The 26,671-nt window shown below is 41.2% G+C and overlaps 1 protein-coding gene across 1 annotated transcript; it reads right to left on the reverse strand.

Annotated features, from left to right (window-relative positions):
- Window positions 1–26,671, reverse strand: LOC116661781 (putative ankyrin repeat domain-containing protein 19). The gene is made up of 12 exons (XM_032474326.1): window positions 26,576–26,671; window positions 25,171–25,318; window positions 21,532–21,619; window positions 10,777–12,974; window positions 9,984–10,098; window positions 9,648–9,821; window positions 6,365–6,471; window positions 4,919–5,056; window positions 3,390–3,472; window positions 1,174–1,326; window positions 512–563; window positions 1–133 (listed from the first exon to the last, which is right to left on the reverse strand). Exons 4-12 carry the CDS (start codon window positions 10,989–10,991, stop codon window positions 25–27), a joined length of 1,146 nt encoding a protein of 381 aa, XP_032330217.1. The 5' UTR covers window positions 10,992–12,974; window positions 21,532–21,619; window positions 25,171–25,318; window positions 26,576–26,671; the 3' UTR covers window positions 1–24.

Below are 26,671 nucleotides of genomic sequence, written 5' to 3' on the forward strand. Positions count from 1 at the left end.
AGAAAATACTACACAGAACTAAATTCAGAGCAGAAAAATTAATTTCACAAGAAAACACTTTACCTTGGGAGCAAGATCTAAGTTACCATCTGATGGAGGCCGTGAATCATCAATATCATGTTTGGGTGAAATACTTTGGAGAAAAATACACATCAAAAATGAGTGAGTTCATTTCTTTAAACAAACAAGTCACACAAGTCTATGCTGAGGGATGAGAAAGCAGATTTGGGAGCCAGGCTGCCTGATGGTTAAGTCACAGGTCAACTACTTGTTAACCATGGAATCATGGGTCAACTAGTCAACCTCCTTAAACTACAGTTGCCTAATTAACTAGAAGTAAGCTATAACAGCACAGCTACTCTGCAAAGCTGTTGTGGGGACTGTATGAGGTAACAAATGCTAAGTACATAATACGGTGTCTAACCCACAGTAGGACACTCAAGAAGCCTTGTTTCTTTTCTCTGTGTTCCCTTAGTCAACATGTAATTTTTAAAAATCCATAAAATCCTACCTGCTTACAGAGATGTCTTCAAACCTCGGTGCAACCTTAGTCACTGAAATCTCTATTAAAGAAGAAAGTAAAATAGTTTATACGGGCAATAGAAAAACACAGAACATTGAAAGTATAAGACCAATGTTTTTGTTAAAAAGCATTCCATTGGGACCACACCTGGAGACTACACACTTGAGTGAATACTGGTATACTCCTGGTAGGTAATTAATGCATAAAAACCACTTCCCCTCCTTTATATTTATCAAAAAAAAGAGGGTGTTTATCCAAATTTGGTATTTTAAAGTGAACTGCTGTTTTCAAGGACCAAAATCCCAACCAAACTTTATGAGACTCACAAAAGAATGATAATCATTAGTAGAATCAGTATCATAAACTGACAGTGTCAAGCTTACATAGCGTGGTATTTCTGGACGACACCCACGGGACAAACCCACCCCACCATTTGGCTTTGTCAGCCTCGTGTTATCTGGGCACGGTCATCCCTATTCGCTCACATACGGTCTAGGGCTGCTTTCACACTGCAATGGCAGACATGAGTGGATGTGACAGACATCACATGGCCTAAAATATTGACTCTCTGGCCCTTTACAGAAAAAGCTTGTGCATCCCTGCTTTATGTCATAACAGGAAACCCTAAGACTCAAATCGAATCTTCTTACTCTTCTGCTCAACATTCTTCACTGAATCCATGCAGCTGCCATTGCTGGTTCCCAACTCGACAAACACTTCTTCTTCGTTGTCCTTGCTGGACAATTGCAACTTTTCTTGGATATTTTCTGCCCCAGGATGAGAAGAAGGTAAACTCTCCTTAGCTGCAGAAAGAGAAATGATTGTTTTACGGTCATCACAGTAACTGCATTTCCTTTCCCAGTGGCTGCTTTAGGAATGAGCATGTGATGTAGCCCAGCCAATAAGATGCTAGGGGAAGTCTACGGAAGCGTCTGTTTCCTTCCTAGTTACAGAAAACATGCAGAGAGAAGCAGCCCTCCTCGCCTGCGGATATTGTCATGTGAGAAGATGATGCTTGGAGCTGCTGCTAATCAGCAGACCAGGAAAGGCGACATCAAACACCAGCAGCCTCACAGCTGAAGGAGGGACAGCATCTGGGATCCTGATTTCATCACCGAACCTTCTAAACAATCCTGACTCCTGTTGCTGTAGCCACTGTTACTTAGGGCTCCTATTATTATTTGCAGCTAAAAGCATTCTGACAAATTTCCCAAGGTCTACAGCAGACCTCCTCCTTTCTATACTACTAGAAAGGCTTTCAGAAGCATGCCTGAGCTAGGTAGTCACCTCGTTCCCAATCATTCCTACAGCATCCTTTCTGCACCAACAAAATGAAACTCATAGATCCCGCAAAGTTCACTGGCACATCTTAGCCTTTGCACCGCTGTCCTTTCTGCCAAATGTAATCTTCAAAGATGTTCCACCCACCAAACACGGCCCTTCTGCCTCCTTCCCTGGCAAACTTCTACTCGCTCTGCATGGCTTACCTGACATCCTACACACTTTTAAAAAACTTCTTTCCTCACCATGGACTTGAAGTATTTGGCACATGTTAAATACCAATAAAAAATACATAAAGACAGTTACAAAGTCCTCGTGGGCTCTGGGACACAGTAAGCACAGAATAAAGTAAAGCCAATCATAAAAATGGTGATGACAGTAACAAGCTCCCTGGAGGCCAGGAACTGTGCTTTTGACCTGTTTGCATTCTGTAACGTCAGAGTGGTGCTTACTACCTAAAACACACTTGATAGTCATCTGTTAAGTGGATGAATTAACAGATAAGAATGTTTTCTTTGAAAGTCCTGTTAAAAAAAAACACATTAACCAGGGGCAACTCTGTTGTGTTATGAGCACCTTGAAGACCAAAACTCTGTCTTTTCCATCTTTGTATTTCCTACAACAGAAGTTCTTTGCTTGATCAAGGTCTACCAAGTTAAAGGTGCCCTCATACAGTTCAGACTGAACAGCACGCGAGGGGTCACACCTAGGCAACAGTCGTCTTTTTTTTTTTATGTGAAGCACTTCTGTGCTTTTATTACAATTTGTTGAGTCCTGAGTTGTGCTATTTGAATACTTATTATGACAATCCTTCAACTAATGGCAATAGAAAACCTTGTTCTAACAAAATATAGTTTCATGACAAGTATCCCCAAAAAAGAAGAAAACATCTGACTCTCATGAAGGCAGCATATCTCATTGTTTGCACTTCTGAGGAATGAAATTGGTGAGAGAACCCTTGTTCGTGTAATGATGTGAAAAGTAACCAGTGCTTCTCAACAAGGCACTGCTTTCCTGACTTCTGCCCTATCACTAGGTACCTTTAAAAAACAATCTCTTATTAGTATGCTGCACACTGGCCCAGCTGTGCAGTTCTAATTGTTGGCCATTTGTTTACAGCACCAGGAAGGTATTGCCGAGCTCCCAGTTTTAAAGACAATCACTTTTTAGTGAGACTAATCACTATGCAATAACTAGCATTCATTTACCCAATGTAATCCATTTGCTGTAAAAATTAAAGATCCAGTTCTGTAACAAGGCCAACTTGTTATAATGTTACAGGAAATGTACAACAAAGTAAAAAAAACCTGTTTTTCATATCTACACAAAGATATAATATGGGATTTAAGGGGCCATGATTAAACAAATGAATTTCTTTTAAGACAATATTGTCTCAGATTTTAAATTACCTACAATTAACTTCTTAAATACTTCTGAATACTAGACCATTAAGAAAAAGTTAATTAAAAAAATAAAAACATACATGAAATTTACACACTGGCTTTCATCACTGCCCTTTCATTATCAAAATTTCCTCAATCTTACTTCCGTATCTACGGTGGGCCCAACAACAGTAACTTATTACCAGAACTCTGTCCTAGGTCGCTATTTTGAGGGGAAGTATTCGGTATCTTTCCGGCTCTGTAGTCGACAATCAGTTGGTAAAGGCTATGTATAAAGTGATAAATAAATATTAGTACTTGAATGCTAATATGAAAAACAATTACCAAATATATTAAGTTCTTAGATTATTTCAGACAATATCAGAGGTAATATCAAAACTTCAATTGTCCCATATATTTCAAATTTGTACAATCTACACTTTTAAATTTAGGATGTATACTTAAAAAGGAAAAAAAGTAAGGTGAAGTAGTCATGAACTGAGTGCAGTACAGCTCAGTAAAAGTTAACTAGAGCGACCGTGACATACGGAAAGTATCTCGAACTCAGAAGTCCCAGCTCTATAACCAACAGCTGTTTGTTCCTGGACAAGGTGCTTCTCTTCAGCTCAAAGTCTCCCTTTATAAAACTGGGATCTTACTGTCAGGCAGTTAGTTATTAATACTCGTAAGAGTATTATGAAGATTTAATGAGATAATGTATCCCCCAGATGCTCAGAGAAACAGTGGAAGAATGGAATAATTTGTTCTTGAACTTTAATGCTGGAACTATTGAGAATCCCAAATAAAACCCAATGTGTGTTTTTTTCATAGGTGTAACATCTAAATGTGGCAGTTTTCAGAAAATGTTACAAATTACGGTGACTAGCTGTTCTTCGTGGTTTATAATTCAGGGCACCTCAGCTACTATATAACTTGTAGTTAAACTTATTTATAAATATATGACCTCATACAAGCATATGTATGAGAACTAAACAAGCTGTCACTCTTAAGTTTACGTGTCCATCGCCACGAAGACCGCGGAAACTGGATCAGCACAGGCATCCCGGGAGCAGAGGTCAATCATGACCCGACTGCAGGACCAGTTTCTTTTTCCTTTTCTTCTTTTAAAATTTTATTAAAGGTCTTTAGAGAGCAACATCCAGACCCCAGACCCAGCTGCCGAAGAGATCCTGTTAAAACCAGTTTTAGTACCAATGCTGCAGCAACAGAATCAAGGGAAACAAGAGAACGATTAGAATGCCCTCGCCCTGCCCCAATGCCTTGTGGGAGAGGACTGTCACTGTGATCTTAGGCAATCCCTTAGGTTCTTGGAAAATTCAACAGCAAGATTACAGAAGAAAGTCCCCAAAGGAAAATACAGGATTTTCTGCTCTACTAAACATTTTAAGACCCAAACAACTAGTTAGAAAAATCAGATATGTGACATTATTTGTACCCCATGCATTGGGGTTACACTGGAATGAAATGGAGAACAGCAGGACCCTAAGGATAAACACCTTACAAACCCTGAGATAAAGAACCCTGTGCCCACTGCTCCATCTCACTAGTCTGGCCTTTTGCTGGTTTCCAGCTGATGATGTGGAGGGTCTCACTGCCATCCCCAAAGTGCCTGCTCCCAACTAGGAACTCTCACCTGTCACGTAACAAGTAACAGTTAGGTCATTTTCAACCTCAGTTTAGAGAGAACTGGCACTTTAATGTAAACACTTACTGTTCAAAACCATTACAATAAGCATATTCTTCAGCAGTCCGTCCGTGTGAATCTAGCGAATCGGCATTAACACGTTTCTCAAGAAGCAGCTTGACTATGTCCGGTGAGTCATGATACACAGCAAGTATGAGTGCTGATCTAAAATAAAAGAGACAACTTCACCCTTAGGAACTTAGTTAGCTTAACTTAAACAGTTAATTTGATCTATTTTACCAAGTTAATATCCTGCCCACCCCTGGAGAACTGACCATTTACATGCTTGAGTGCTCATCTTTGCAAATTACCTCCAAGGCCAAAACAGAGGGACAAAAAAGAAGCCTCCTGTCCTACTTGGGTAGCACATAGTAGAAGTTGCTAATTTAAAGTTCTCTGATGGAGAAGGATGCTGAGGTCACTTATCTGAAGTAGGTAAAGATTTAAATAAAGGATTCCCCATTTCTTCCCTCGTCTGAAATACAATACTTTAAAATCAGCTAGAGGTCAGGTAAGGAGAAGCTGTTTGCAGGCTGAAAACAGTAATATGAATAAAAAAGGCAATAAAAATAGTCACGGCTGCAGTTAATCACGCTGAGAAGCATGTGCCCGGCACTAACCTGAACAGTCTACGCATGGTCTTTCTTAGGCACAACCCCCCTTGAAGGATGTACTACGACCCTCCTTTACGTGACAGGAAACATACTGGTTGGTGATAAGTCATGTCCCCCAGGTAACACACCTGGCCAGCAGGAGAGCTGGGAATTCAACCTCGTCTGACTCTAAAGCCCAGCTCTTTCCTCTTTATCATCCACCTAAGACTTGTCTTCTTTAAAGGGAATGTTTATTCAATAATTAAAGCTATTTTTCTTCCTTCTACCATTATCAATTAAAAATAAAAACATCAAACTGTACTAGAAATGAAAAAGGATAAAAACTGACGAGCCCACAGTATCTGGTCATAGTTACTCTCTTAGTGATACTCACTCAGTGATAACCTAATAACATCAGTATCCTTCAAAGAAAGTAATTTAAAGCAGAGTCATCCAAAAAGCAAAACAAACTCCTCTTTGTTTAATATGCATCTTTTAAGAAAAAAATATATACCAAGAAGAGGTTAAAACAAATTATAAAAGAATGAAGAAATTCAACACTGTCTCATAAGGTAAATAAAAACTAGAGTCCATACTAATAAAACTAAAATGAAACCCCTGAACTATTTTAAGACCGTATGACCAAAAAAATCAGGTTGCAAATTACATCAGTCACTATCATAAAGGAAGATGAATCCTGCTGCATACTGTTCTTTGTGACACCAGGCAGAATAATTGCTTTTCTACCTAACTGATGATGTGTTGATTCTAACTTAATCCTCTTCTTATTAAGTTAATCTTTCTGATTGGCTGTTACTATTCTAGAACAACATTAAGATTAAACAAAAGAGAGAGAGAGAGAGAGAACAAACTATTGTACCTTTGCAGCTTGTCAACTGCATGTACATTTGCCCCGTTCTCCATCAAAAATTTGACCATTTCTTCTTTGTTCTTCCTGACGGCGAGTAAAAATGGTGTCATGTTATACTGTAAAATAGTAAAAACAGTTGACAATGTACAAAATTACATATAAATTTCAAAACTGAACTTAAAAACTTAAATCTTTGAACTTAAACATACACTATAAAGTAAATAAAAAGTAGCCCCTTCTTCCTCGCCGCTCTGTGCTCCTTCTCTTTAAAAGGTTCCTCCTTGACCTCATCCAAAGTTTCCCTGTGAAGTCACTCTCTGAAACCCACTTCAGACATTTGCTGGTTCCAAGAACCTTCGCTTCTATTGCAGCGTGTGTCAGGCATTCTCTAGTTACCTTACTGCTCAACTACTACTCCCGACACTCTAAACACTGCTCCAGAGAGAGAACCATTTAGCTGCCGAATCAACTACATTTCTAAGGAGCCACGCTGAGGAGAAAGATACCATACTGTCTGCAACATGCATAACCTATCCAATTACAACTACGACTGATCTCATAAAGCTTGCAGACATTCCAATGGGAATATGACTACTTGCATGTAAAGAAAAAGTTTTTCTTAAACCAACTTATAAATTCTAATTTGAAAAATTCCATCCCACTCTTAGGGATTATTATAAAATATGAAGTAGACTATAAATTAATATAGACTATCTTTAAAATCTTGAAATATTTATCAAAATATACAACAGGAATTGTAAATTCAAATGCTTACAGAGGCAACATAGGTGGCCCGAGTAAGTGAAGGTCACAAGTGAGGACAGCAAACTGGAGAACACACCCCCCACCGAGAAGGGGCCACCTCTGCAGACCACACAGGCCTGGGCTCAAGGGGGACCAGATTTGATTCTTTAGGAGAAGTTCTGAAGTGTAGATTTCTGCACAAGTCTCCTAAATTTTAAATGTTGACTCAATGTGTGGAGACAAACTGAACATATCCAGGGCCATGTTTAGTCTATAGCCCACTTGTGTTTTTATGTTTGCTGTGTTTCCCAAACAGTTGGGTATAAATCAACTATTTGTATGTAAAACCTTGCCTTTCTTTAGAATCATACGTCTTACACACAAAAACACTGGGCCCCAACATGTAATAAAAATTGTGATTAAGACTCATAATACCCCCTTCAAGAATGTTCCAATGCTACTAATTCCAATGCCTACTAAACTACAATCTACCTGTATCTAATTCTCCCCAATTGTTAATCAAATGGATAATTAGTTCATGAGATGGCCGAAACTAAATTATTAGAACAATTCCAATTTGTTACTAATGTCATGGGTCTTGATGTTTAAAACTGCCATCTTGCATGGTATACTTATATATAATGCAATATAACTCAGCCATAAAAAGAATGAAATAATGCCATTTGCACAACATGGAAGGACCTAGAGATTATCATACTGAGTGAGGTAAGTCAGAGAGTGAAAGAGAAATCCCATAGGATATCACTTAACGTGTGGATTCTAAAAATGCGATACAAATGAACTTATTTACAAAACAGAAATAGACTCACAGACATAGAAAACAAACTGATGGTTACCGAAGGGGAAAGGGGGTGGAAGAGGAATAAATTAGCAGTTTTGGACTAGCAGATACAAATTACTACATATAAAATACATGAACAACAAAGTCCTACTGTATATACTACAGGGAACTATACTCAATATCCTGTAATAAACCATAATGGAAAAGAATATGTGTGTGTGTGTGTGTGTGTGTGTATCTGACTAAGAATGTATATATAACTGAATAATACATATAACTGAGTAACTATATATATAACTGAATGAGAATATACATAACTGAGTAAGAATATATATATAACTGAACAACAATATATATATAACTAAGAATGTATATATAACTGAATAAGGATATATATAACTGAATAAGAATATATATAACTAAGAATGTATATATAACTGAATAAGGATATATATAACTGAATAAGAATATATAAATATAACTGAATCACTTTGCTGTACACCAGAAACTATCACAACACTGTAAATCAATTAGACTTTAATTTAAAAAAAAGACTGTCATCTTGATTATGCTAGAGCTCAGTGAATCTAACAGATATATTGCAAGAGTCCGTTACACAGCTTTAACCAAAAGAAGGCTCATGATTTCCTATTATTGCGATCAGAAAAACCCTGTTGACCTAATGACCTGGATGGGAACAAAAGGTGCAAAATCTTTAAAGGGTCCGACTCTACTTATTGAATCACTCACCACAAGCAAGTTTCTAAGACTGAGTGCCACTGAATGATCAGTGGTTAGAAAGGAAAAGGAGCTATTCTTCCAGGCAATAGATACTGCCAGTAATATTGCCAATAAACTCCTCAGTCACAGAGGAAGAGACGGGTAAAAGTCAGGCTAACATGGCTGGAAAGCAGAGCACTGAAAGCAGTAGCATCTATCAAACCCCCGCTCTTCCAGAGATGTCTTATTTTTGAGATCTGTGAATTTACATGCATTACACGAATCCATTCAATAGTCCTTAACCAAGGCTTGTATCAGAATCTCAGGGAAGTATTTCTAAATACCTGCGTCTAGACCTGAGTACATTTATTCAATCAAAATCTTCAGGGGAGAGCCAGGAGAAAAAGCAGGAGGACCAGCTGCGCCATCACTTGCTCCCCACCTACAGCCACAGCCCCGCAGGGGAGCTGCACCAGGCTGAGCGTGGAAGACCCCAAGGTGAAGGTGTACGTGGAGGGCCACGTGGCCACCAGCACAAGCGAATGCCCCTGCTGGCTGTCAAACAGGACCTGACCTCACTTGCCCAGATTCGAGAACCTGGGATCCTGGGGTGCTCAGGGCCTGTGGCTTGCTGCCTCCCCTGCCCAGGTGCAGTCACCCAGCTCCCCCTGCTGGGTACTGGGTTCCTTCCTCCTCCCACCCATCCCCAGGCAGGCACCCAGCCCCTGCCATCACTTCACTCCCCGCAAGCCTTCATCTTCTGTAGGCTCTGAGCCTACCACCCACTCCCAGGCACTTCCTAATGGGAAGTTGTTCCTTCTGGGGTACAAGTGTGGCTGGGAGACAGAGCTCTGCCCTTTCTGTGGGCACTACCTCTAGCCTCTGGCCTTGGCTTTGGAGTTGTTTCCATGATAACAGGGCCTGATGTATTGTATTCAGTAAACATATTACTATAAATAAAACACCTATAGCTAGAAAAGACCCTGTATTTCAAATATCTTGTAAATAAAGTCAGTTGAGCTATACCTCGTTTATCGCCTCGATATTTGCATCATAGCGGAGCAGCTCTGCTGCAACTGATGTATTTCCAGCCAAGACGGCGTAATGCAGAGCAGTGTTTTGAAAGTCGTCCGCAAGATTTGGGTCAGCACCCTGTTCCAGCAGGATACTGACACACGCTTCTTTCCGGCATTGTACAGCCTGTTGGTATCGCAGCAAGAAACAGACTGTAAGTGCCAGGCATTCCAAGTTAACATTCCTCAAGTCCCAGCAGTTCATTATATTTAAAACAGGTAAATTCATTTTTATTCTAAGTAATTAAATCAAATCCATCTCACGTGGACACGGTTGGCTGCTACACACCTTGATGAGAGCTGTCTTGCCTTCCTTGTCACGAGCATTCAGATCACAACGCCACCCTATAAGGAGAGTCACCACTGGTGACTGGCCGCTGGTGCAGGCTAAGTGTAGGGCAGTCCTGCGAACGTAAGAGGACTGTTTAGGAAATTAGAGCATACTAGTTCAAAGATACAGTTACTCACGTAATTGTAAACATTCAACAGCATGCTATTCCTACCCCTTTAAAACTAACATTTAGTCTTCTTATCTTAGTTCTTTCTATGGGGAAAGAACAGTATTTATTAGCTCTTATTACTCACCACATTAATGGAAGAACTACCTGTTTGAATAGAAAGGGCATGCCGTTGAGATTCAGCTCAGCTTGGGTCTGACTTCTACTTTAACACTGTCACTTATTAGCTCTCAATTAGCCTGTCTGTGCCTCAATTTCCTCATCAACAAAATGGGCATGAAGTAGTAGTTATCTTACAGGACCCCACTGTGATGCTTAAATGAAAAGCTATGCAAAATGTCTGGCAGTTCCTTGCACAAAATAACAGCTCAATAATTGTTAGGTAATATTATAATTGTTACCATTACTATTTTACAAAGACAACATTTCAATTCAGTAAAATGACAGTATATCTACTTTGCTGCTGCAAGGATGCGAGAGAACACTGTACTTCAATGATTCTAACATGCTCATTGTCTCACACTTCAACATCTCTGACATGGGAAGGCAATTTAAAATTCATGTCTTACAACCTTATTTGGCAGCTCCTCCCAGGCCCACCCCGCCCTGCCCCGCCGCTGTTACCTGTTGTTCCTGTCTCTGCTGTGCACGAAATTCTTCTTACGTAACAGCAACACCTCCACTGTGTCCAGATCGCCAAGATATGCGGCTTTGTGGAACTTCTTTAGTTCGTGCTTACGGATGGGATACCTAGGCACGGGGTGCTCATGATCCCTGCGCTCTCTCTGACGGGCGCTGAAGCCCACCCAGCTCACAAACTTAGCGAGTCTCTTCTTCATTTGGCTTATCGCCTTCCGACACCGCTCACTTCCCTCCTGGCCTCTTGCCGCCTCCCGATCTCAGCGCTGGCGCTACAGAAGAGCCACAGAGGTCTCGCTTCCACACCTTGGCTGCGAAGCTCAGCGGCTCGGAATGTTTCGTCCGGAACAGTCGTAGCCTAGCAACAGCACTGACCCTCAACTGTCCCTCAACTGTCCCTCCAGAGCCAGTGTCCCTGTGAGTGCGCACAGAGGCCCAGAGGCCCGGTGCGCACGTGGGAGCCTAATGCATTTCAAATCTCTCCAATTGCTTGTGGGCCATTTTGGATTCCTTTCAAATGTTGGTGCTAGGTGGCTGAGTGTTTTGGGACATTTCCAAAAGTGAGGCTTGCCCCTGAGAAAGTCATGTTTGTATGCAACTGTGGTTAGAGTGGGGTGGAACCAAAGGATGCTGAAGGCCTAGTCCCCCAGAGAGCTCCCCACCAAAAATCTCTATCTCCTTATCCCTCAGTTTATTCCTTTCCCCATCCCTCTGGGCCCCAGCCAGTCTCCAGGGAACTTAGCAGATGCAAACAGCAGAAAGCTGTTTTCATGGTTTCAGAGATTGTGGCAATATGTATCATTAAGTACAAACTTGAGAAACCAACACACGCTCTCGATGAAATGAAAACATGTTTCCGCACGCCTGCTGACCCTGCTCTGTGGCTCAGCCTTATGTTTACACGCTTTCTTCTCTTTATTTTATTTTTTGCTTTTATTTCCACCAATTAAATCTTGAATCAATCCAAGGCTTATTTGGGAGCTTGGTATAACATTTGAGAACTTTTTAACCACATAACTATGAAAACACCACATCAGTTACTCAGCAAGGCCATGCTGCTGGCTGACCACTGGCAGGAGGAGTGGAAGGCAGGGCAGGCCTCTTCTTCCTGCCTAACTCCATCCTTCCTCCCTCAGCTGGCTAATTATGGTTTCTGGCCCTGCCAGGATCAAAACTGCAGGGGGCGGTAGAGTTCCTAAGTGGCTGACACTCCTGGGAGCTGGTCTTGAGTGGACTGGACCTGGCAAGTGTTTTGAAGCTGACTCTCTCAGGGGCATTTCTGTGCCCATACCTGCCCTCACCTGCAACTCCCCTGACCTAAGTGAATGTGGTGTTACTAATTTACCCTTTTAACCTATCTTTTCTATTAGCATACACTGTTATTTCCCTCATCTTAAAAAAAAAAGATGCGTTCACCCTCCAGCTGTGGCCCCATCTCTCTGCTCTCCGGCACACACGCCTCCTGCCCCTGCAAAGGAGCTGTTCCCATTCGCTTCCTCTGATTCCTCTCATTTTCCATCCAAGCAAGCATGTCCACTGACTGCAACTGCTCATGACAGGGTCACCCACCACCCACCAGGTGCTGACTCCACGGGGAACTCTGTCCTCTCCTTGCACGGCCCGGCAGCCACACTTCCCACCGCTGCTCTCCCCGACTTCCTCAAGCCCTTTCCTCACGGGGCTTCCCAGGCCTCAGGCTGCTCTGGTTTCCTCCCACAGCCCTGGCCGGTCTTCTCAGTCCCAGCCCCTGAATGCTGGCACACAGCACCCCTGAGGCTGTCTTCTGGCCTCTACTACTTTCTGCTGCTGCCCCCATCAGCCTTAGGGCTTTATGTATTCTCTAGAAGTTGACAACTTCCAAACTGCTATTTCCAATCTAGACCTCCCTCCTGTATTCCAGACTCAAATACCCATTGCCTCTCAACGTCATCTCTTGGAAGTCTAATAGGACTTCTCCTGGGCTGGCCCTCACCTGTCCTGCCCTCTCCTGTACCTGCCCTCACCTGGGCCTGCCCTCACCTGGGTCTGCCCTCGGGTTTGCCCACCCCTGGGCCTGCCCTCTTCTGGTCCTTCCCTCTCCTGGTCCTGCCCACTATCTCCCTGGCCTCCCCTCACATGGCCTGCCCTCTCTCCTGGGCCTGCCCTCTCCTGGGCCTGCCTCTCCTCGTCTAGCCCTCTCTCTCCTGGGGAAGTAAGCCAGAAAGAGAAAGAAAAATACCATATAAAATCACTCATATGTGGAGTCTTAAAAAAATATATATATATATATACACATATAAATACAAAACAGTAACAGACTCATAGACATAGAATACAAACTTGTGGTTGCCAAGGGGTGGGGTGTGGGAAGGGACAGACTAGTAGTTCAAAATTTGCAGATACTGACAGGCATATGCAGAATAGATAAACAAGAATATACTATATAGCACAGGGAAATATATACAAGATCTTATGGTAGCTCAGAACAAAAAAGAATGTGACAATGAATATGTATGTTCATGTGTAGTGAAAAATTGTGCTCTACACTGGAAATTGACACATTGTAAACTGACTATAACTCAATAAAAAAATGTTAAAAAAAAACAGTGCTCCACTCAGACCTACGGTTACATGCTGATCTTTCAGGGACAAAGACTAGGTTGGAACCTAAATGTGCAGACTGGGAGAGAAAAGGGATTTCAACTACTCTGACCACTTCCTGTTGAATGAAACAGAGAAGCCAAGCCCTCACATTTCAAAGGGTGACAGGAAGTCAGGGGCCCGGTACGCCCTCTCCCACCTAGGCCTGGGTGGGAACAGTGGGCAGCCCCGGCCAGGGCCACAGGCAACAGTAGCCTCAGCTGTGCCCATCTGGACAGACAGACTGGCATGGCCCCACGGGCTCTGGGACTGCAAGCCCCATGGTGGCCATGGGGGTCATTACCATTCTGGGCCTCTGTGGCCTCTCTGAACTCACCCCTCCCCAATCCCATCTTTCAGGGAAGGATCTACAAACCCAGCCAGAGGGGATGCAGGACAGTGGGGCAGAGAAGAAAGTTCATTCCAGGCATCTCCCAGCCTCCCTGCAGCCCCACTCTCTGAACCTGAGCCCATGTCAGTGCAGAGACCCCTCCCACCTCTGCCTCCTCACATCAAGAGTGACCTATTCTTTGGAGGATGAGGGTGGGGTCAGACCTCAGTCTCTGGCTGTGACTTTGACATCCAACTGCCTCCTCTCTGCCCCACCCACCCTGCTGCCTGTCACATGGCCCCTCAGGTGCCCCTTCAGTCTCCCACCTGCACTCCTGCCAGGAAGCTCCCTTCCTCCCTTAACCCCTCCAGACTCTCCTGGAGCTAAAGCCTGGACCCACCTCTGCCTCCTGCCTTGGCCAGGCCGGCACTGTTACCCTCCCTCCATTTCAAGGTGAAGAAACTGAGGCTCAGACAGGGTCACAGTGAGGAGGCGGGAGTACCCACCCCTGAACTCACAGACTGACCCCAATCTCATGACCCTGGGGTGACCTGCCCTGCTCAAGGAGAGGGTGCTGGCCGTGTGCCAACCGCTCACACCGGGAGGGGGGGCGCTCCTGGCCCGGGTGAGCGGGGATGCAGCAGAGCTGTCCTGGCCTCAGGAAGCCAGCACCGCCCACCCTGGACTCGCCCCCATGTGAACCCTGGGAAGTTCCTTCTGCCTCTAATTTCAGTTTCCCCATCCTTCCTAAAGCCCCTGGCTGGCCATCGCCCCACGCAGAGCTAGGCCAGCAGGTGGAGAAGGGAGACTGAAGTCTGCACCCCAGTGTCCACCCGGCCTCCTGGTGCCAGCACCTCTGCTCTGCTGTCCGTGCACATGCTGGCCTCCTGCCCACAGGGACTCGTTGCTTCTTGTTGCCTGGGCCCAGCAGTGACCCAAGGTCGGTCACTGTTCTGCAGTCCCCTCCTGGCGTCCTTCCTGACAGGTCTTCTAGGCACAGCAGGAGCTGGGCATGGGTGGCCTCCTGGTTAAGAAGGCACCATGAACATCTCCTTTCTTTTCTAATAGAAAGGCAGTGACTTCAAGAAAATGATACTTCCGGGTAATCTAGGAAATAAAAGATAAACCTTCACAAATCCTGTTCCTGGAGTCTCAAGATCCTGGTAAGATGGGAAAAAAAAGCTTGATAATAAACAATGAATTCAAACCCTAGTAGTACGCTACTTTACAGTATCATGTGCAAACATCTGACTTTCCAGTCTTGGAGTGGCCCATTTGGGACACTAAATGAACCAAGGTCACCATTTTTTTCCACTTTTTTATAGGTTGTTATGCACCTGAATTATGTGTATCCATGACACAGAAGGTAACATGAACATGTAAACAATAATAGTATACACCAGAAACTGACAAGCGTAACTATACACAAAATATTTAGAACAAAATGACAATGACACCACTACACATTAGCTTGTGGAACCTCAATAAAAATTCATAAGCTGAGAGTATCTAGTGAGTAAACAAGAAATACCAACTAAGCTACGATAAAACAAAGAAAAGTAGTACAGAAAAGAATGTCGTAGAAAGAAACGAGAGACAGAAGTTTTAAAAAATCCTCAATTCGTCTCTGAAAAGATTAATAAAGTAGAATAATACTTTCCTACTAAGAAAAAACAGAAGCACACATAACATATTAACAGGTTAACACTTTAAGTCAGCCAGTTTATAAATCTCCGCCATCTTTGTCGCCTTCCTGTCTGCCCCTCACCCGCATGTTCAGACAAACTGTTCATGCTGTTACTTCTACCACCGTGTTCTCATACGCCCACTCCTTTCACCCCGGGGGCCCTTCCACACCTCGACTGCACTCCAGCAGCCGCCCCTTCGTTACACTGTCCAAATCTTGCCTTCCTCATTCCCTTTTATACCAATACTAGAGCTCTCTTCAACACAAAGCCAAACACATCAGTCTCACTCACAAAAGCCATCAAAGACGCCTATTTTTTTAAAAGCAGAATGTCAGCCAACCTCTGACCCTAAGTAAACACAGGAAACAGTCCGCTACACCTTCTCACCTCCCACTTCTGTATCACTGGGTCATCTCCTGCTCCGAGGGGACCAGCCAGGCGCTTTCACGATCATATTCCCCTCAGCCTACAGGACACTTCCCTTGCTTCTGCCTCTCAAATTCCTATTCATCATTCCAGTCTTAGTCACATCTTCCATGAAAGTACCTCTGATCCATCAGTTACAAATAATTCCCTAATTTCCCACAATCCTTTGCCACTCTTACTGTACCTCTTTTGTAAAACACAATTCTACCTGCATTAGAAGTTTTAATTTACATTATCTGTCTCCTTCAAGAGACTGCAGTTCTTTGGGTGATGACTGTGTTTTAGCCATCTGTGTGTAACCTTTAGGAACTAGGACAGTGTCCTGTAATAAGCAAATACTCCAGAACTCTAAAGTGTACAGTCAGAATTGGATCTGACAGTAAATGGTAATAACGAGACTATTACTGAGAAATTTATCTTCACTGGAATTCAACGAACTGACTTCTCCAGACATATTACCCACAAATCACTATAGTGATCTTGGGGAAGCATTCTTCCTACATTTTCCTCAATCTTTCATGTAATGTCTGCAGAAATTACTTTCATAACAATAAACTGAAAAATAAAAATGCAATAAATGCAACAAACCTAACAGCCAAATTGGCTGAACACATACTGACACTACAAAAATAGTAATTAAGGTTTAGCTGAATTAAATATGAAAAAGCCAAGCAAGCGTTTATGGAAGTTCCAGAAACAAATAATCTACACAGAATTAGGGTAAAGGTATTTAAAGGAATGTGTTGGCTAAGGAGTCCAAGAAATGCGTCAGTGTGTTAAAAGGGTAAAACAATCCAAAAATCACCTACCAAGTGATTCTCTGAACCTCAGGAGGGCTATTTGAAAACATCAAGTCATAGGAAAACAATCCAATTCAAAAGCGGGCAAACGATTTTAATGGACATTTCTCCAAAGACGACATACAAATGGCCAGTAAGGCCAAGAAAAGATGCTCAGCATCACTAATCATTAGGGAAATGCCTATCAAAACTACACTGAGATGCTACCGCACGCCCACTAGGCTGGGCACAATCAAGAAAACAGACTACGACAAGGGTCAGTGAAGACGTAGAGCCTTGCAACCCTTTGTGCACCGCTGGCAAGAATGTAAAATGATACACCACTATGGAAAACGATATGGTGTTCCTTAAAAAATTTAAAAATAGAATTACCACTTAATCCAGCAATCCCACTTCTCGGTGTATACCCAGAAGAATTGAAAGCAGGGACTCAAAAAGATATTTGCACACTCATGTTCCTAACAGTATTATTCACAATAGTCAAAAGGTGGAAGCAACCCACGGATGGATGAATGAATGGATAAACAAAATGTGGTATATACATAAAATTGATTATTATTTAACCTTAAAAATGAATGAAATTCATTTACAAAAATGAACTTATTTACGAAACAGAAAAAGACACACAGACAGAAAACACATTTATGGTTGCCAAGGGGGAAAAGGGGTGGGAAGGGATAAACTGGGAGTCTGAGACTTGCAGATACTAACTACTCGATAAATAGAATAAATACCAAGATTCTTCTGTAGAGCACAGGGAGCTATATTCAGTATCTTGTAGTAATCTATAATGAAAAAGAATATGAAAAATAATCTATGTATATGTATGACTGAAACATTACGCTATATGCCAGAAACTGACACAATATTGTAAACTGGCTATCATTCCATTTAAAAAAACAAAAAGGATGAAATTCTGACATGTGCCACAACATGGACCAATGTTGAAGACGTAATACTAAATGTAGTAAGCTAGACAAAAAGGGACAAATGTGGCTTGACTCCACTTATACAAGATACATAGAATAATCAAATCTAGAAAGGAGAATGCTTAATGGGGCTGAGTCGGGAGGAGGGATGGGGAGTAACCGTCTAACGGGTACAGAGTTTCAGCTTGGGAAGCTGACATGGTACTGGAGATGGATGGTGGTGGATCGCACAACAATGTGAATGTACTTATTGCCACTGAACTGAATATTTAAAAATGGCTACAATAGTGAATTTTATGTTATGTATATTGTACCACAATTTTATAAAATCAGTAATTTTTTACTATCAAGTAATGTCATGGAAATTATATATCTGTGACAAAGACTTAAAATTCTAAACTGTCAAACTTTGCTGCATTGTGCTAAAATTATATAAATTCAACACAGAAAAACTGGCTACTACTTACTGACTAGAAGCCCACTTTGCTGTTGTTCAGCACATTATAATAATTTTTAGGGTGTTAGTAGGTACCTCATTTATAATAACCAAAACACAAGTACAAAAACATAGCCAAAAAATTCATCAGGATCAGTGAAAAGCACCTAAGTTCCTGTACAACGACCTCTCCTGACAATTAGCAGCACAAAATCACAACGGTTTCTTTCACTTCCTACTAGAAGCCCTTGAAAATAAAGACAAAATTGGGATCACTATTAAAGTGGATAAACAGTAATTATGCAGGTCAATGTAATTACTATTTAACAGATACAGTTATCATTCAACATTTTTTAAAACATGGGGTCCACGGAAAAACAAATTGTCAATTATACTCAAGAACTTACGTTCATCTTGATGTGTTCTCTCTGGAAGCTTGCTTTGCAGTCTCTAGGAGGTGAAAGGAACACTTCATCTCTCTCATCCACCAATATCTGAATTAACATATTTTAAAGATAAAACCCAAGAAACAACAAAGTTATTAAGAGTGATCTCTGTCATTTAGATGAGACTTGCTCTGTATACAGAAAGCATCACTAGTTGCACTTGAACAGATTCAAAATACCAAATTGTGCCCCACTTTCGCTTCCGTTGTGCCACCACAGTCAATCATGACATTCTTTAGGCAAAGAAATGAAGATTAGGATTAATCCAAACTTGCAGTAAGGGAATAAAATTCATACTGGGTTATGAGAAAGAGGGATGGGTGGGAATAAAAAGGACATGACAGGTCTATCGCGACAGCATAGTGCACAGCCTCGGGTGTGGCCTCTCCTCAACACGCAGCTGCAGGATCCCCTACTCTGCTGAATTCTGGATTCTTACACCCCCATAACTGATGTTCCAAAGGCTTAATACAAGCTGAAGCTGATCTTCATCTACCCCTTCTACCCAAATCTGCTCCTTTCCCTGAGGTTCCTCACAGGCTCATGTCAACCTGAAGTTCAGAGTCATCATTAATCCCCTCTCCTTCACCCCATACCACATTCAAATGATCAGTAAGTTCTCAAATCCACCTCCTCTCACTCCACGACCACTGCCACGCCCAGCTCACGTCCTCACTGAGTCACACCTGTACTACTGCAGTACCCCCCAAGTGCTCTCTGCTTCCGGTGTTCCCTCCTCCTTCTCCACCCTCCTCTCATAGATCCTCCTTGGGTCCACAGAGCAGTCTTTATGAAACATAGTATCACATCAGCTCCTTGTTTAAAAACCTTCAGTTGATTCTGTGTGAAATCATTACCAGTCCTAATTCTTTATAGCATGTCTTACAAAATCTTTCCAAATCTGGATCTAACTTCTGTCTCTAGCCTCACCTGCCTATACATGGACAGTTGTGCCCCCGTAGGGCTGCCGGTTCCTCTCCTACAAGCTCGCATTTCTTCACATCCATGTGCCTTTGCAAATGGCCATCTCACTCCCTGGGAGGACCTCCTGCTTCTCCACTCCCTATCCATGCCATAGGTACTTTTACTTACGCTTCAAAATTAGGTTCATGGTGTCATCTACACATAAATTACAAGGGAAAAAAGAGATGTCGGGGTAATGCAGAGACTAAAAGAGGGTAAGAGCCTACACAAATGCTCTGTGGAATAGTGTTCCTGGCCTGTTTCACAATCATACGGCTAGAAAAAAACAAGAAGCCAATAGGAACCATTTTTTTTAATTAAAAATAGGACACCCCTAATCTGTTCCCAGCTAGGTGACAGTGTTTAAAAACTGATACGTAACACTTCACACCCACGACGATGGCTACCGTCAAGAAAACAGGAAACAACATGTGTTGGTGAGGATGTGGAGAAGCTGAAACCCTGGTGCACTGCCAGTGAGAATGTAAAGTGATGCAGCCATTATGCAAAATGGTACGGTGGTCCCTGAGACAATGAAAAATACAATTACCATTTAATCCAGCAGTATCATTTCTCAGTATATATCCCGAAAACTTGAAAGTAAGGACTCAAAAAGTATTTGCACACTCATGTTTGTAACAGCGTTATTCACACGAGTCAAAAGGTGGGAGCAACCCAAGTGTCCATGGATGGATGAACGTAAAAACTAAATGTGGTGTATACATAAAATGGAGTGTTACTTAGCTTTAAAAAATGAATGAAATTCTGTTATGTGCCACAACGTGGATAAATCTTGAAGATCTTATGGTTTAAGTGCAATAAGCAAGAAACAAAGAGGATAAATACTGGGGAGGGTATAGCCCAGTGGTAGAGCACACGCCTAGCGTACACAATGCCCTGGGTTCAATCTCCAGGACCTTCTCTAAAAATAAATAAATAAACAAACCTAATTACCTATCACCACCAAAAAAAAAAAAAAAAAAGACAAATACAAATACTGTTTGATTCCTCTTACACAAAGTATCTAGAGTAATCAAATGCATAGAGTCTAAAGTAGAACGGTGGTTGCCAGGGGCAGGGAAGAATGGGAGTAATTACCTAATGAGTTTGGGAAGTTCAAAAAGATCTGGAGATAAAAGGTGGTGATGGCTGCAGAACAATGTGAATGTACTTAATGCCACTGAAATGGTAATAAATTTTGTTATTTTACAATTGAATAGAAAAAAATTTTTGAAGAACTGATAGGACAAATTGTTGGCGAGAATGCAGAGCAACCACAACTCTCATACATCACTGGTGGAACGTGAAATGCCACAATCACTTTGGGAAAATGCCTGCTAATTGCTTACAAAACTGAACCGATGCCTACCCTGCGATATCCCAGCCCCACTCCTTGGCAGTAACTGCAGGGGAAGGAGAGCATTTCCGTACAAGCGTGGTCACAGCAACTGTGCTCGGAATAATCAGAAGCTGGAACTAACCCGGGTGTCAGTCACCAGGAGAACGGCGAAGCGGTGGTGTCTTCCTACAGTTAAACAGTGCGCAGCAGTAACAGGCACAAGGAGTGACACGTGCAGTGACAGAGATAAGCCTCAAAACCATTACGCTGAGTGAAAGGAGAATTCTACTAGAGTAGCTACTGAATGATTCCACTAATATGAATGAATAAAACAGGCAAAACTCATCCACAATGGAAAAAAAATCGGAAGTGTGGTTATCTCTGGGGGATGGAAGTGGGGACTGACTGTGAAGGGACTTCCTGGGTTGAAGGTGATGTTCTCTATTTTGTTGGGGACTAGGGTTACACAGATGTATGCATTTGTTAAAACTCAATAAATGCCACAATTAAAACTTGTGCATTGCATATGGTTATTTTACCTCCAAAAAATGCCACAAAGAAAGCAACTCTAGTTAATGACACATGTGATAGAAATACTTACAGATAAAATGTACCCTGTCTGCAACTTACTTTGAGACATAAGAAATTAAGATGGAATGATGAAAACTTACAGTTTTATACATCAAATAAAAAAAGATGGGACTGATAAAATGGATAGGGGGCTAGACAGAAACATGACAAAGCACACAGAGTAAAATCTTACCTCTAGCATTAAAAAAGGCACCATGAATATCTCCTTTCTTTTCAAATAGTTAGGCAGTGACTTCTTGAAGCTGATACTTCTGAGTAATCTAGGAAAAAGGAAATGACAAACCTTCACAGATCTTTTTCATGGAGTCAGAAGATTCTATTAAGAATGAAAAAAAAAACTCTGGATAATAAAAAATGAATTCAAACCCTAGAAGTATGTTACTTTACAGTATAACATGCAAATATTTGACTTTCTAGTCTTCGAGTGGCCCATTTGGGACTCTAACTGAACCAAGGTCATTCATTTTTTTCTACTTTTTATTTTAAAAGTTGTTTGTGAACCTGAATTATGCATATCCATGACACAAAAGGTAACATGAATATATAACAATAATAATATACACCAGAAACTGACAAGTGTAACTACACACAAAATACTTAGAACAAAATGACAATGAAACCACTACACATTCGCTTGTGGGATCTCAATAAAAATTCATAAACTAAGTTTCTAGGGAGTAAATGAGAAATAGCAATTAAGCTACGATAAAACAAAGAAAAGTAGTACAGAAGAGAATGTCACAGAATCAACAGAGAAACAACAGAGGTTTTTAAAAATCCCCAGTTAGTCTTTGGAAAGACTAATAGAGTAGAATAATACTTTCTTACTAAGGAAAAAGAGAAGCACAAATAACACATTAACAGGTTAACAGATCAAAGAAGGAAAATATGTGATCATCTCAATAAATAGAGAAAAAAATCATTTGATAAAATGCAGCACAGCACCCGTTCCTGACAAAAATAAAAACAATATAAAACACTCTAATCCAAACTGGGAATGGAACTTTTGTAATTTAATAAAAAAAAAAAAAAGCTGTTAAAATCCTACAATAAAAGCCGTATTTAATATAAAATGGTAGACACATTCACTTTTAAATCAGGAACGACAGTGCACACTGTCATTGCCTCTTTTCAGTAAAACCCCAGAGCTCCTAGACCTCTGACAGGAGACTGAAAAAAGCATAAGATTGGAAAGGAAAAAAACTACCATGGTTCTCACAAAATATTACGGTCATAATAAAAATCTACACTATTTGAATGAAAAAATACTTCAGCCTCGTTGCTAGATATAAAACAACATGCTAAACTTAGTAACATGCACCAAAAGTAATCAGTAAAAAATGTCATTTCAAAAAATTTTCTTTAGAATGTTAACAAGAAGTTTAAGTATCTGGGAACAAATTTAAGAAAATACACAAGAGACAAGATGTTATATAAAGTGACAAAGCCTCACCAAAGAGCACAAAGGGCATTTTTAAAAGGCAACCATGGTGCTGGATGTGAAAACAATACCATAAAATGTCAATTCTCCTGGAATGAATCTATAAATTCAATGCATTTCTTCATCAAAATCCTAGAAAATGTATTATTTATAAAGGTATGTGACAATGTGATTCCTAAACTGATATGAAATAGTAAGAGGCCAAGAACAGCCAAAGGGTTTCAAAGAAAAAGAATGACGAGGGAAGAATTTTCTTTCAACTAGTAAATCTTATTCTAAAGCTGTTTTCATTAAAATCTGTGGTATTAGTATAAGGAAAGAAAAATGACCAAAAAAGAACAGAATCCGCAGAAACATCTACGTGTATTTGGGAGTTTGGTGTATGGCATTAAAAATAAGGGAAGAAAGGACAAAATGACACGTGGATCATCAGTCATCCACATGGAAAAAATATATAAATCCCTCTCTTGGTCTGTTTACAAAAATAAATTCCAGATAAAATGTAAAAAACCAAACTATAAAACTCATATAAGAGGATATCCTTTATGCCATTAAAGTAGGAATGGAAATAAAAGTCACACACACAAAAACTTAACTTTAAAGGAAAATACTGATAATTAAAATGGAAATCACTGAAAACGAATTTAAAAAATATGCCATAACAGCATGGAAGGAGGCACCTCCAACATAAAAGAGCGCTTAGCATCAGAAACCCAGAAATAACAAGAACTTTGAGAAATCAGTGCAAAGGGCAAATCCTTACTAGGAAAACGGGCCAGTGATGTGAACAGATAGTTCAGGGACAAGAAAACCCAGTGTCATTGAACACATGGAAAGCGACGAAGTGTCATGAGTGATCAATGAGAACCATCAGAACTGGCAGAAATTAAAGTCTAAAACAACAAGGCTACGTGTCATGCTCCATCAAATAAAAAAAGACATAAGACGTCTAAATATTAGGAACATGCAAGGATGTGAAAAAACAGCAAACTAAAAACACGGATGAGGAGGATGGAAACAACTAAGAAATCAACTTGGCAAAAACCAGTGGAATTAAGCTACTCTACTGTCTAAAGAATCCCACTTCCGGGGATATTAAGGCACATTACTTAGAGAAACCTCACCTGAGTACCTAGGAGATATGCACAAAGATGTCCCATGGAGCAGTTTGTAACGGCCAAGGACTGCAGACAATCGGAACGTCCACGAATAGGGAAATACATGAACTGTGGCCGGTCAGTCAGTAGACTGCTTTTATTTATTTACTTTTTTTATTGAAGTATAGTCAGTGTACAATGTTGTGGTCAGTCAATAGACTACTGTATAAAGGTTAAAATGAATGAACTAGATCTATACATATAAAGATAGATAAAAATTAATAAAAAACAATTTGCATTTGGATACATACAGTATATCATTATACAAATTTTTAAAATATATAAAACTGTATCTTGTGTTCCTTAGGTAAATGCACATATAGGGAAAATTAAAAACATGGATGGGAAGGAGAAACTGCCCAACTTCACGTGGGTGATAAGCTCAGGGGGACATAACAGGTAATGGGTGCTTTATTTCTAAAACAAACAACAAAACAACAAAGATAGAAGCCAGTACAGCAGAGTGTTCACATTTATAAAATTGGGTTGGTGGGTATACATGTACCTGATGTTCTGTACATTTCTATACATTTGAAATATTTCATAATTAAAATTTTTTAAGTGTGTCGGCAGTTCAGGAGGTGGATGTGGAAAACGCAGGTTACCGTTTCAGGAGTACTAACAGCAGAGGAAAGGAGACCTGATGGAGGCTTAAAAACAAATTTTAAACAGGGAATGTGCTACCTCTCCTCCTAGACTAGAGTTCATGTGTATATGCGTATACACACAGGTACGCGCGTATGTGTGCGCACACATTCATTTTCATTTGGCAACAGGAGAATACGAGGAAAAGAAGATCCAGGCAACACCTGCGCTAAGGCTCCTGGCTGCCATTCAGCCTGTAGGTCCCGGCACAGCAGGACCATGTGACATCAGTGCCTGCAAGTTAGAGTGTGTTTTGTTCTTAGTATTTTTATGGTATTCCTTTTTCTACATTTATCAAGTTGGCTATAATGGCTGTGAACCTTGACTAATAACAATGATGGACACGTGCTGTTTCTGATTTTACTGGAATAAACAAAGAAGAACTTTATCACAGCAATGGAGCCCATGCACCATGGAGTCAGACTGTCTGGGTTTAATCTCAGGTGCTAGCACTTACCAGGTATAAACTTAAGCAGATAATTTAATATGAGTCTCCCTTTGCTCATTTATACAATGGTGAATGATTAAGGGAAGTTGACTCTTGCCTCCTCTACACCATTGGTCTCACCTGAATGCTTTCTTCCAGGCGGCAGCACTCCAGGCCTGGCAGCATCTCTATAACCCGGTTGGGGCTGAACGGACACAACAGCTCAGTGAACTGCTCTGCGACACACGGAGACGTTTGCAGCAATTCTTGATTTACAACGACATCTTCTCTAAAACAAAAAGCATTATGTAATCACATCTATAATTAAAGCTACAGGTAAAAAGTACGTTACCAAGACTGCTTTTTGGCCAGGTAAAACTGCAAATTACATCAGAGACCTTCTAAAGCATGGTATTTCTCATTTAAGTGGAAAAACAATCTTCAGTAACAATATTCAGCGGTGGCGCCTCTAAGTCATACTCACACTACAGGGCTAACTTTCTATAAATTGAATCTAATGGTATAGTTCCCTTGCGTAAAACACTTAGTAATTCTCCAGCACACAGAAGATTCAGTATATTATTTCTTAGCTTTACATATTAAATTGTTCACTGTAAGCCCCCAAACCCTATTTTCCAGTCTCTATACTTCTAACTTCTCCCCCCGACATATTTATAGCTTCATCTTCTGCTATCGCCCCCACGTCATCCTCTGAAAATGCATGACGCTTTGTGCCTTTAAGTCTCTGCACACCCAGGACCCTTTATCTAGAACTCCTGCCCAATTCTCTGCCTAGACAACTGATACCAATTATTTAAGCCCAGTTCGTGCGTATCTAGGAACTCCTGTCTGACTCTCTCACACAGTCGATCCCTCTCTCCTCTTGTTCCTGCAGCACTTTTTTACTATGTCTGGTGTAGAGCTTTTAACACTGTACTGTGCTTATACAAGTGCTTCTCAGCTCCTATGAAAAAATTAAAGAAAACAATGTACACTTATCTGTGCCCCCCAGAGACTACCATACTGTGGGAGGTGGGGGGTGGGGGGCACAGTAGTGGGAAAATGAAGCGTGTCAGTGAATGAACTCCGCATCTCTGTCTCTTATGCCAGCTGCCTCCCACTCACTGCTGTGGTTTCCATCCTGTGTACGTGTCTCCTACTACTATTACTGCCACGTGGGGACCCTGGGTTGTGCTACGTGTCCCTGTCACCGTCCTGTTCCCTATCTCTACCACTCAGTGGCCATAAAGGTAGTGAGCAAAGCACTCTCCCAGCAATGCCGTGGTGGTGACGAGTGGAATACTAGCTGCATGATACATACAGTACTTCCAACTGAGCATCTCAGTATTCAACATTAATACAGCTATATTCCAATTAAGATTTTCCAAGAAAAATTCTAGTCATCATTAACACAATGTGAGGATGACAGAAGTCTGAATAAATTACATGAAACCCAAAGAGAATACCGTTGCAGCTACTACAGCAGAAGATATGGGGGAGGGGGGGCCTCTGTGGTTATGATGTCTAGGGTGAGTGCAAAATTTACCTGAAGTTTTTTAAGGACTGTTTCAATCTGTTTAGAAAAGTGAGTAGCAACCAGCTCTGCAGCTTTACCAGGCTTCAGGGACACAAGTTCCTGGAA

This window comes from Camelus ferus, chromosome 36 (assembly GCF_009834535.1).
Source record: "Camelus ferus isolate YT-003-E chromosome 36, BCGSAC_Cfer_1.0, whole genome shotgun sequence".
Classification (NCBI taxonomy): Eukaryota; Metazoa; Chordata; class Mammalia; order Artiodactyla; family Camelidae; genus Camelus; species Camelus ferus.